Here is a 12,861-nt window from a genome sequence, read left to right as displayed (position 1 = left end):
AAGAAACAAGCCCCTGTGCATAATTCACAACCTCACCCAGGCAAAATTAAAAATATATTTTACCATCAAAGGTCTTTCTTATTTCGAATTGCCACGAATGTGAGTGGCAAGAAGAAAAAGGCATGTCAATGGAAAGAAAAGTAAACCCACAAAAAGAACTCTTTACTGGATTTTAACTTGGCTGGCTTCAGCTCTGTAAAATACTGTCCTGAAAAACAGTTTCCTCAATAAAAAGGAGTTTATCTTTACACAGACTTCATTAAGGCCTGATGCAGGCAGTCACTTGTATTAATGCATGGAAACCTGCTTTCTCTTACATTTCTTGCTGATGGAGCAAACAGTTTGAGTGCCTGGACTGGAAGAGCAGCATGAGGATATTTGAAGGACATTTGCCACACGAGAGGCCATTTGACTTCAATGGAACTGCGCCAATTTACCTACCACCTCATTTGCCCGTGAATCATTTGCACACATCTAATCTCATCTACGTCTCATCCCAGTGTCTTCAGAATGCTTTGGGAACAGACAGATGGCCAGAAATTCTTCAAAGTTTACTACAAACTTCACAATGTGGCAAAGCTGGAGGTCAGGTAGATTGAAGAAGCAACAGCAATAAAATAGATGTTAAAATTAAGACCCCTCCACCACTGCAAAATCTCTTATAAACAGATCTCAAGAGAAAGGCACTTAAATGCACACCCCGAAGGGGTAAAGAATGGTAAAAATAATACAAGAGAGAAAAAAAGAAAAAGATCAGCAGCAAGCATCAGGAGGAGCATATGATTTTCACCCCTCCTGTTTTCAGTACTCAGTGTTTGAAATGTTTATGCAGCACCGACAGCAGCACAGACTCAGGGGTTAATGGCCCTACGGTACCGTCTGGTGTCATCCCCAACGCACTCTGCTGGCACACACAAACCTCTCTGCGGTCCTTGCATATACATTTGGAATTTTACTCAACTCTTGCTTTTTTCAAAAGTCTACTCCACATTACTGCTTTCCCTTATGCATTCAGTACAGGCCTTCCTGGCCGTCTCTTCCCATGCTGCACACGCTCCCTGCCCAACTCCTTGAACTCCCTTTTCCTTGAGCTCTTTAAAATTCCTCTGGTTCCAGCAAGAAAGGATGCTTCCCCCCCTGCATTTGGTTTCATTCTGACAAAAAGAGGGACCAACAGAGTCTGTTGTCAAATTAAGGACAGAGGTGCAGGAATGACAGCCAGGCTCCCCGGCTAAATGAAGCATGTTTATCTTGACGCACACCAGTACACACGCGTTGTTGTTGGAGGAGCACAGGTGCACACGTACCACAGATGCCGAACTCACACGCGTTGTGCTGTGAATTCATTTGCAAAGGCTTTCCGTACTCGGGGGATTTTCACGGTGCCTACCGATGAGCCAGGCGCTGGCTGGGGGGCACAGGCAGGCTCCGTGCTGCCAGCCAGCCTCCAGCAGCGTGGCCCAGGTCTGTAGGGGCTCTCCGGTGCCACCCCCCCCAGAAGAAAACAGCCCAGGTCACCACCTACCTCCCAGGGTGGCAGAGATGAGGATGTGGGTGCCGTACTTTTTGATGATGGTATCAATGAACTGCTGCGTGGTAGGTCTCCTGCCCAGGAGGCGGATGCTTCTCTGAAACTCAGGCATCAGGGGCAGTGGGTTGTGGAGCAGGTCCCGCCGCTCGATGGCTGTGTTCCTCACCTTCCAACGGGCAAACTCCCTACATGACAACACAGGAACACAACACGGGTGAGGCTTCGAGTCTGGAGGGGCTGGGGGAACCACTGAGGGCAGGAAAGAAGGGTGGAGAAGGAGATGATCCTGTTGGACACCCCCACATGGATACACACGTGAGGCCACAAGGCTGGACAGAGGGGAATGGAGAGGAGAAAAGTGAGGCATTACTGCACAATAACAATATGCTGCAAGGACCAGGTCTGGGCTGGTGAGGAGGTAGGCTCCAGAGATGTCTGGCAGAAGGCTGCATCCCCCTAGTGAGACACCAGGCTGGTCCTTCCACCCTCGCACCCTTTGGGGTCTTAGAACTCTCCGTAAAACAGCAGATTCTGGTTTCTGTCAGCAAAAGAGCTGGTCAGGCTGTAGATCCAGACCAGTCCAATCATTGCTACATCCCTGTGTCCACTAACCTTCCCAGCATGCTTTTGAAAACAAGACTGAAGGAAACACTTTCTCTAAACACCTTAATCTTTCAGCACCAGGAGTGCAGCAAAAGGTAATTTTGAAAAACAGTATGTTTGATAAACTGTCTAAAAGAATCGATTTAGATATAAGCTGAGGCCTGAATGAAAATGGAGGTTTTGTTTGGTTTTCTTCCCCTTTTTTTAAAAAAGACCTATAAAGTGATTTTAAAATCCCTTCTTTTAAACTGATACCAACTGGGAAAAAGTAAAGTTAATGTTTACAAAAGCAGCTCTTTATTGCAGGTAACCATTTTGAAACCACACTAAGGGAAATGCCTAGAGAAAACCTTGCACACCTGTGATGTAAAAATCAGGCCTCAAACTCATCACCAGCTAAGCATCTAGAAGATGAGAAACCTATTAAAGTCCTTTGAAAAATATTGAGTCCTTCTTAAAAGGGTATTCTTTATAACTATTGTCCTACAACACATCTGCGCTATCTTAAACTATCTTGCAGATAATCAAGTCACAAGCTTCTCTATCACTTTTTGTTCACTTACTCCTGTAACTCAGGTTTAAGACATAAATTTCATTTAGGTAATAGGTGTCGTGGTTGAACCCCAGCCGGCCACTCAGCCCCGCTCACCCGCCGGTGGGACGGGGCAGAGAATCACAGGGGTAAAAGTGAGAAAACTCGTGGGCTGCGCCAGGGCAGGGCAGTAGGTGAAGCAGAAGCCGCAGGGCAGCAAAGCGAAGCCGGGGACCCCCCCGCTCCCCACGGCAGGCAGGGGCGCAGCCACCCCCAGGGCGGCAGGGCTCCAGCACGCCTGGCGGGCACTGGGGAAGGCAAACGCCACCATCCCAGCGCCCCCCCTTCCTTCTGCCCCCCGCTTCCCATGCCGAGCATGGCACCGCATGGCACGGCATAGCCCTCGGGGCAGGGGGGCGGCTGTCCCGGCCGTGTCCCCCCCAGCCCGCTTGCTGTGGGGTGGGGGGAGGGGCAGAGAAGCCCCTGGCTCCCAGAGCTCTGCTGGGCAGGACCTAAACCATCCCTGTGTGAGCAGCGCTGCTTCCAGCACAAATCCCAGCCAGCCCCGTGCCGGCTGCTGTGGGAAACACGGACTCCGTCCCAGTGTTACAGAAGAAATATGATTAACTGCATTCCCTCTGAATAGTCTCGTTTAGCATTAGTGGCTTAGCATGAGCAGCTAAAGTAGATGAAGCCTTAGGCCACAAAAGCTGACATAGTAAACTTTTTTTTAGAAAATTATCGCTGCTAAGAAAGAACTAGCTGAATTTAGCAGATACGAGAGGAATGAAGATGATAAGAACCAAGGAGACAACTGCAAGAGAATGAAGTAGCTTCAGAAGAAGGCCACCCAGCAACAGTGAAAACCAATAAGCCATCAAGAGACCACTGACCAGAATTAAGTAATTGGGCTTGGGGCTGGATTTGGGGATTGCATGATGGGTGGTATGGGTATCATTCAGAGGGGTAGGGGCCCCTCTCTGGAGGCGCCCAGCTTAAGCTGTAATCTAAGAACTAATAAAAGACTAATTGGAAACCTTCACTTGGACTTTGCATTCTGAGTGGGATCCTAGGGTCGGAGCCTGTTAGAATGGCCAGCACGTGTTAATCCATAACACCCAGTCAAAACTAACACAATAGGAATAGCAATACCTAACACTGGTGTGTCTCTTCCTATCAGCATGTGTCAACCAGCACCAGCAATCCCACTTTGCTGGTAGAGAACCTGCCATGCGGGCAGATTTAGGAGATGTAATAAGTCAGTTGCAAAGCCAGGATCACAAACCAGATCGTTTTTCCCCAGGTTGATTCTACACCCAGTCCACTTTGTATGCATTCAGTTATTTTACTTAATGCAATTATGCCTGTATTTATTTTGATTGCACCCCATCACATCACCTCAGGCTGCCTAACGGCAGTTGCATTCATTAAAATAGCAAAATCCCAGCTCTTTACTTCAAAATATCTCCTTACACCTGAACTAATTCCTCCTTTGTAGCTCCTAGACTTTCACAAGCCAAGTAAAAATGCCAGAATGAAACAACCTTCTTACCACATCCTAAGTGTCATTAGTGTCAAACCTTGAAGTCCACAGAAAGATCGGTCTTTCCTAAAGAAACTTCTGTCAAAAGGCAAAAAAATCCCACCACCCATGTAAACCCAAATTAGAAAACCCCCATACACCAGGATCTTGATACCAGGAGTGAAGAAAACCTGCTTCGTTAGCTCCAAAGTTGTCTGCAGACAATGAGTATGTTACCACTGTTTGTGTATTCACTGTGTGGAGGAGAATGTAGAAATTTTGTCTGCTGTGCAAGAAGAGTGTAAAAGTCACATACTTACTAACTCTGGAAGGGGGATATTTGGGAGTCCCACACTTGATTTTAATGATGCATAAAACCTTAAAAGTATATTAAAACAAACAACCTTATCTCTGACACTACAGGGAGAGATTGCTTTAGTCATTCCCAACCAGAGTTGCAATTCCAGATTTTGCTACACCAGGAAATACCCTTCATGTGAGGAAGGAATGGTCCCTTCAGAAGTTACGCTGCATGGGAAGATGTAGATCTGGATGCTAAAAGACAGTCAAGGTTTTATAATAAATAGAGATTCCCATTATAAAGAACACAACTAGCAAGCATAGGAAAAATGCCATCTGTGCCTCCTTCCCAAAGAGACGTCACGAGGGACTAGAGTCCTCCAGAGCCAGCATGTTTTCAGAAAGGGCTGGGGGAATGCTTCATTTTCACCAACAATGTACGGAGTTTGCTTTTGCTACTGCCAAGTTATCTATTCCAAAGCAAAGACCATGGAGTCGAAACACACAACTGACCAGGTAGGACCCTGTTGATGTATCAACACCCAAAGCTTAGCAGTGTCTGCACTCAGTCTGTGGAGGTGGGCAGGGCAAACAGTTACAATTGAGACCATGGGCTGGAAAGCAGTGGGCAATGAAGGTGGGAGTTGGTAGGAATAGAGAATGAAAATGTGATAAACAGTATGTCCAAAGGAAAAGTGGGTTAATTTTTTGCATGAGGTCCAACAGCATTTCATGGTACCACTGACAGGAGGCAAAAGTGGGGGTTTAAAAGAACTCATTGCAGTATCTTCAACCTTGCTGCCAAGGGACAATTGCAGTCCCCATGCATGGAGTAGACAAGTCCTTAGTGGAAGCCACATCTAAAACATAGTGAAGGAGCCTTTTGTACATGCCATCCCTCCCCCCAGGGCTTCCTACTGTTAGGGCATATCATTGAGGTGAATGCCCAGCTCTACTGTACTCTCCAAATGCCTGGATGTGTGGCTTTCATAGTCGATGAGAAAAGCTGAGCAAATATGTTATGATGAATAATTTATGCAACTAAGTTAGATGCTTATCTTCTGCTTATAGAATATCCACGAGCCAGTTGCAATTCCCTCTAATTTATGCATTATTTGAATTTACTTAGTAACATTTTTCAAGTTTGGCATTTGTTTGTTTTTTTTTTTAAAAAAAGGTTTTACATAGTATTTGGCTGTATTCTTTCTTTGTGTGCTGTTGATTGGTTAGGATTGGTCAAGCCAACGTTATGTTATTTTTAAGCTTTCTGATTAATGACCACAAACACATTTTAAATTTGGCTTCCTCAGATCCAGGATATTTTACATTGAAAGCAACTCTCTAATACTAGCAATCTTCCATGCAAGCTATAGAACTCCATGCTGTAAGATGCACCTGAGGCCAAGGTTATGGTACAGTTTTGGAAAATAGACTTAAAAGTAATGGATATAGCTAGTGAAATCATTTAGAACTATTGAGGTGATAAAAAAGGTGATGTTTTCAGGCAACAGTATTGCTGTGGCCTTAGGGAATGATCCAACCTGTAACTCCTGAAGTCTGTGAAGAAACACCTCCAAGAACAGGTTTTCTGCTAGCTGTCAATGCCAGCTCAATTGCATTTTCTGCAGAAGAAGCTGCTGTTGGTCAAAACTGAATTCATGGTACTGGGCTAAGTAAGCATACTCCCATTTGTTTGTCACCACTAAACCTTTCAATCTGTGAATTTTTGGAGGATCTACCAAGGCCTTGGATTCATGGATTATGTGAGCAAAAGGGCACTACAATCTTTCCTTCCAGAAATCTCTCTCAGATGCCGTCTCACTGATTGTTGCTCCACAGAGCCATCAGTGACAGCACAGTCCCAATGCCGCTGCCTGGAAAGCAGAGGGGAGATCTCCACAGGTCTCAGGGCACTTTGTAAAAGAGAAATACTGCACTGTTGCCTGCTCATTTTCCAGGTGAAGGAGTTGCAAAGACTTGACCAGGATTACGATGGCACCCCACGATACAGTTAGGATTAGTAGAGTCTTCTGACCCTCTGGGGAAATCCCTAGCAAGGACCTGAACTTCTGCCAGTGGGGAAGCTTTTAAGGGCTTCAGAAAGATGATAAACCTCTTAGCAAGGAGGAGGAAGAGTCTGTATGCAGAGATGGGATAAGGAGAAACTATGACCTAATGTCTGAGTAGTGGGGGGAAAGGCACTTGTTTATGCTCTAACGTCTCGCCAGTGTAGACAGCCCATGCTAATGTGGAACATACCCAGGAAAATGCCTGCCAGGTCAGAGGAGGGGAGTCTGCTCTCTAATGTCTGGTGAAAGCACTGAAGAGCCTAGTCCCTAATGGCTGGAAGGGGTAGGAAGTGCTAATGTCTAAAGGGGGAAGGGAGGTGAGAGGAAACAGAGGGATGAAGGACAGCCTCAGGGAGGCAGATATTCACATTTCAGGCCTTCCCCGCTGTAACAATAAAGGGATAACTTTTATTTGTACATGGCTATATCTGAGAAAATGCATGGCCTGTCAGAGTCTGCATTAACGAGCTCACCATCAAGGCCATGCATGTCAGAGAGAGGGAGCCACTGGGAATGTCTCAGTGCTCATTAGCACTATGACCCCTCCAGGGAAGCAGAAAAAAATTGGGGGAAAAAATACTGAAGCAAGGAAAATTAAAAAGCCTGGATGGGTACGTCACCCAGACCCCGCACCACACCAGCAGAGAGGCTAGGAGAATCCAAGGGCATGAGCATCTCTACCCAGGGAGAGAAGTCTGAAAGAGAGAGGCCATCAGAGCAAATTAAATTCACCATCTTCAAATGGCCAAGGCAACCAAAGGACGTAAGTGAAGAAACCAGTTCAGTAGAGACCTCAGGGGCTGGCACTTGAAACCAAAAAGAAATTAAATGCATTAAGTAATGATCAAGACAGAATCTGTTTGAAAATGGGGAAAAAAGCAGAGTGGGAAGACACTGAACAAAGCCGATAACTGTCATGCTAACTAGAACACCCCAGCACCTCCTGCTGCTGGATGTATTGCCTGCAGGGCGTGCAGGGCAGTTAACACATCCCACTCACGGGGCACACTAAGCAAACAGGACCAGCCTCGCTGCTCCCTGGGAACTGGACAAGGAGAAGGCACCAGCTTCTTTCTCTTCAGTGGTTCTTTACCTTTTTTAGAGATCATAGCTCAGAAGCCATCAGCTGCTTCCAGAAGTGATGAGCAGACAGAGCTTTTCCAGAGGCAACACCACCCTCTTCAGTAACAGTAAGACACAAACATTACTTCATGTCCTCGACCTGGCATTTTTGCATGTTATTGACTCTCCAATGTCTTTAGGATCCCCAGCTAGAGAGAGAAACTCCCAGAGCCTTCTTGCTCTCTTGGATTTTGCTGTATATACAATGACATCCTCCTAGAAACATCTCTGCCCCTTGTTTTCATCCAAGCACCTCACAATCACTGAAACAGGTGGTTTTGGACACCCCTATGTGTGTTGCAGACAGCTGTTATTAGTGGTTAGAATGAGTGTGAACCGAAACAGATAGATTTTAGGCCTCGCTCAGGTAAAAAAAGTTTTGTGTTAGCATAAGGAACTTTGCTCAAAGTCCTCCAGAAGCCTAACCGATACTCCTACATCGGAGCTGTTGGTTTGGGCATTTTGTTTTGCCTTTCCTTTTCTCAGCCTAATTGTCCCACTCATGGGCTGCACAAAGTAGGAGTTATCTCCAGTCCCCAGGGTGATGGCTCTCCCAGGCTGCGGTGAGCCCTTGACTCTGCAAACAATGCCATGGGAGCAGGACACAAGCATGACAACGGCATTATAATGCTTATCTTTTACTGCCAGATGTGGCTTAATATGAGTCTGTATGGGGTGGCTGTGATTATGGTGGGGTCAGTCATGTTTTATTTCTAGTCTGTGCCCTCAAAATGCCAGACAGCCCCAGGCTGAGCAGTGCAATATTCCCTTCGCAGTTTCCTCTGCAGCTTGGCCTCTCTTGATCAAGGCCAGCATGAAGAAGTCAGTCTTCAAGGCTGAGCTTTTCAAAGGACCTACAAGAATTAGTTTCCTGTGAGGGTCTGGCATTCATCCCCCCTAATCTATTTAAGAAAACTCCAAAGATTCAAACTAGTTCCAAATTAGGCAGAGAAGGAAGCTCTGCCATAAAAGAAAGAAAGAAAAAAAATAAAAACAAAAATGTAATTCCAGAGAAGTATGAAAAAGTAATCACTTAAGCTTGAAAGACTGACAACATTTTGCCTAACATCCAGGCAAGCAGACAGGCTCACCTATGACAGCTGGCAGGTGGATGAAATAAACAATTGACTACTGATCTATTGATAAACACTGTGCTGTTTGCAGCATTCTTCCTATAAGGGCATTTACCTGGATAGAACCAAATCCAAGGAGATGACCATCAGTGTTTGGACCATTCAACAGAATCACACGGCAGAAATAAAGCAATGCTGTTGGACTACTTACTCTTTTGCTTGTCTCCACAGGAGAATGGAAGAATCTTCTGTTGGTTTTCTACCTTGGCCTATACTTTGACCATGTGCTTGGTGTTGGCTGAGGTGCCTGAAACCTCAACTACTTCCCCTTTCTGGGCAATCATGTTGGATTTTCCTGTTACAAACAGCGGGGTTTTTTTCATCTCTTTGATACTTTTCTTTAAAATAGTAAATTATTCCAGGGTTGAAAACCTGGAGGTATTTTTTTTGTTTGTTTCTTTGGGGTTTTTTTCTGTAGAAGGAGAGGGAGGTAAATAATAGGTCCAGAATGCCATGAAGCTTGCAAGAAGCAAAATGAAAGAAAATTACTTTTAAGTTAGGTGGATTTCATGTGACCTTGAAAGTTCCTTGGTAAACAGACTGTTCCAGCACTGAATTAAAAACCGATCAGACAAACATGACTCCGAGTCTTGTATTCTCTCTTAGGATGGGACTACACTTGGGTCTCTTAGGAGGCAACATGTAATTGCTGGGTGCTGGAAAGATTGATTTCTTAAAAAAAAAAAAAAAAAAAGATGAAGCTGGTATAAATTTATTCTAGAGAGTCAGAGTGATTCAACACAGGTAAGTACAAGTTAGAAGGTAGGTCATTAAATCTGATCATTACTAAGTTTGCTTATTATTAAATTTGTTCATGGCCAGGATGTGGCTATGATTCCTAGCTCTGACTTCAAATCTCAACACAGCTACCATCACGAGCAGACAATCATAGGCAAACACAGCAGAGTAGGTTACTACCCCTTCTGCTGAATGGGGTCATCTCCAAGTTACACGTTTATGCATCCTCAGATAACACATAGTAACTTTTACACTTCTTCAGCACAGAGTAAACACACCAGCTACCTTCATCTGTCATCTACCCGTCTGTTCCCATGTTCCACCCAAGTTATATGTGTGCTGCTACAATTCCTTTTCAACCCACCCATCAGGTTCCGCTGCAAACTGGTTGTGGGACATTTACTTCATTCAACTTTGCCCACAGTGTTCTTTGTGCAGATTTCATTGCAAAAAGCACACAACTTGGGCACTAGAGATACCCTTTCCAACACCAGCCTGTTTAAGCCCTGTCCACCCTGGAGAGTTGCTTGTAAGTAGTTCCCATTACTGTTAACACCATCTCAGCTGTTCTCAGCATTGGGCTAACGGCACTTCTTCTAAGCCACTACGATTTACATAGTGGTTGATACAAGCTGCTAGAAGCCAGAGTGACATCTCTACAAGAGCTCCCAGCGTTGTTAGCGCTGCTGCAGCTTAACAAACATTATCAACAATAGGAAATGTTCTGTTCTGTTGCTGTTTTCTTCCTAAAAGCTTACCTAAACCAGACATGGTTTATTAAGCTACTGAGGAAGCTGTTCTAATAGGCTGCAGGGTCCTGTGCTTCAAGCACTGGAATGGACAATATTGAGACACCCATTCCTTCACAGTGAATTATGATAAAAATCACAAGAGATGCAGCCAGAACAACTCTCCACTAAAATACCTGAGGTAGCCTAGAGAAACTAATGAATTGGGCATTTTGAGTTCCGCAGTTATGATTGCAATGACACCGATATTATTTTTCATAGCATGGTCTCCTGGATTTGTTTCTATGAGCTTGACCCAGAATTGAGGATCAAGAAGATTCTGGGAAGTCAAGGATCTGTCAAGAAAATGCTTTCAAAGAACAGCACTTTTGAAGCAACAGATGGAAACCTCTCAGTCATTGAAAGACTTTTAGATAGTCTGCAGGAAACCTGGGGTAATTGGTATGATTTTAGGTTCTTTTCTCCACACTTCTTCCAATTTCCTTCTTGTACACTCTTTTGCTAAAGACACGATCCCTGTGCAGGGAGCTGATGGCATCCACCAGCCAGCTAGCGTTAGCCAGCAGCAGGCTGGCAGGGAAGCCAAGATACAGGATGGTGAGGCAGCTGAGGCTCTATAGGAGCATGGGGCATAGACAGGAAAAGGCCCCAGATTGTTCAGTCTGGTGCTGTAGCAACTGGTGCAGGGGAAAAAAAACAAAAAACAACAAAAAAATAAACAAGAAAAAAGAAAAACAAGAGGTTTTTTTCACATTGAACTGTTTCTTTGGACTCTAGTAGGTCAGAGGGTTACTTGATGAAGTCCCTCCTCCTACGGCTAAGTAGTACGTGGAAGTATTTAAATCTTTTGCTTTTGAAAACAAGTTTGAGATGGAAGACAGGCAGACAGATTTTAATTTATAGAGCAGATCATCTCTCAGGGGAGGACTGGCCCACCCTAAGTTACAGTGAATGTTCTTCACCCCGCAGAGCCCCCCAGCAAGCTGGGCTCGCCCTGCCCCAAAATTCCCCATCTAGATTCACTGCCTGCCTCTGTCAGTATGAGCACTACAGCATGAATCAGAGACTGCAGCAGGGCCGTAGTCTGGAACAAGTCATTTCATTAAATTGCACTTGCTTCATTTCCTGAAGATACAGATGTGTGGATTACAGCCTTTTTTTTCTTCCCCCCCCCTCTTTTTTTTTTTTTTTAGCTGTAGCAAGCTGATAACCTCAGCCTGTGACACCACAGCCCCAAGCTTCGCTCTTTACTTACCATGATTCACAGTTAATTCAGATGAAAAAAAAATGTGAGAAATCTGAACCTGAACCTTAATTTCTCATGTTACAGGCCAGGGTACCCAGCTACTGCACTACTGGCAACGTAAGCACAGCATTTGTCAACACTGGGGAAGCAGGTATCAGAAATTTAGCCTTGATTGCCCTTTTCCTCAAACAGCACAAAAAATTCTCCAACACAGCATGCGACCATGTTTCAAAAGTTGAACTGTTGTTAGAAAATGGAGCCATCACCCCACTTTGGTCAGTTGTGCTACTCACTTGGCAAAGGCTCAAATCACCATGTCAGGAGAAAAAAAAAACAAACAAAAAACCATAAAGGTGATGTTTAAATACAAAACTCCTCCTGCCTCCTCTACCCAGCCATGCCCTCAAGGCACCTGGGCACAGCTACCACCTTGTAGGCTCAGCAAGAGCAGGGAAGCTGCCCCCTCTCACCCGCCCCCTCGTCCCTGAGTCACTCTCAGCTGATCACTAGCGATCACATAAGGCACATGCTGGTGGGCAGCTTGGATTCCTAAGGACAGCCAGTTGGCAAAGCCACCTGCTTACAACAGGGATCTTTTCCTGCAGGCCAGTTGAGGGGCTTTTGTCCAGGTTAAGTGAAGGGTGTCCATACCCTTCCCTGCCAGGGAATAGCCTTCAAATGGAAGGGCAGGCTGCAGGCTGAGAATACGCAGGGAAATCAGGACTTGCAGAGATTTAACAGGACAGATGGGCCAGTCACTGCCTGCTCCTGAAGGTGTACCTAGACCCAGCACAGTCACCAACCTCAGAATAACCCAGGAGGTGTGATGAGGACTAGCATCCTTCATCACCCCATGCCCTTGCAAGGAAACTTGCAGAAAGCATTCATGAGTATATGGTGGATGTATGAGTGCAAGAGAACAAAAACTGTTTTGACATCGTAAAACAAAACCACACTGCCCTCCCATGCTGATCCTTTCTACTTTATTCCTATAGTGTTGTGACATTATTTCCTCCGAGTGGGTTTAGGAGAAAACTGGTTCCTCAGGACACTCATTTTTGTGCCTTCACCGCAGGAGCTGTGGCTCAACATCCCTTTGGTTTCTAAGCTGGTTGTTAGGTTCAGACCACACACCAAGGGCTGCTGTTTTAACAGTGACACCCAGCAAGCAGGGATATACACAGTGGCCATATGCAGAAACCATCCCCTCTCATATGGGATTCAGATGGTAACGGGGCCTGAAATTACTCGCAAAGGGCAGAAGGTAAGAGGTGAAGGGCTAAAAAAAATTAGGTTGCAGAGTATAGCTGCTGCAA

General features: G+C 45.3%; 1 protein-coding gene across 1 annotated transcript in view; it reads right to left on the bottom strand.

Moving 5' to 3' along the window:
* The window catches only part of BRINP1 (BMP/retinoic acid inducible neural specific 1), an 88,078-nt gene that overhangs the window by 25,111 nt on the left and 50,106 nt on the right, over window positions 1–12,861 (bottom strand). Inside the window, exon 3 of the mRNA XM_005231281.3 lies at window positions 1,526–1,716. Coding sequence (XP_005231338.1) covers window positions 1,526–1,716 — 191 coding nt within the window. The remainder of the gene's footprint in view (window positions 1–1,525; window positions 1,717–12,861) is intronic.

The sequence above is a fragment of the Falco peregrinus genome, chromosome 1 (assembly GCF_023634155.1).
Source record: "Falco peregrinus isolate bFalPer1 chromosome 1, bFalPer1.pri, whole genome shotgun sequence".
In the NCBI taxonomy this organism is placed as follows: domain Eukaryota; kingdom Metazoa; phylum Chordata; class Aves; order Falconiformes; family Falconidae; genus Falco; species Falco peregrinus.
Note: the sequence above shows the minus strand (reverse complement) of the source record. Positions and strands in the feature narration are given on the sequence as shown.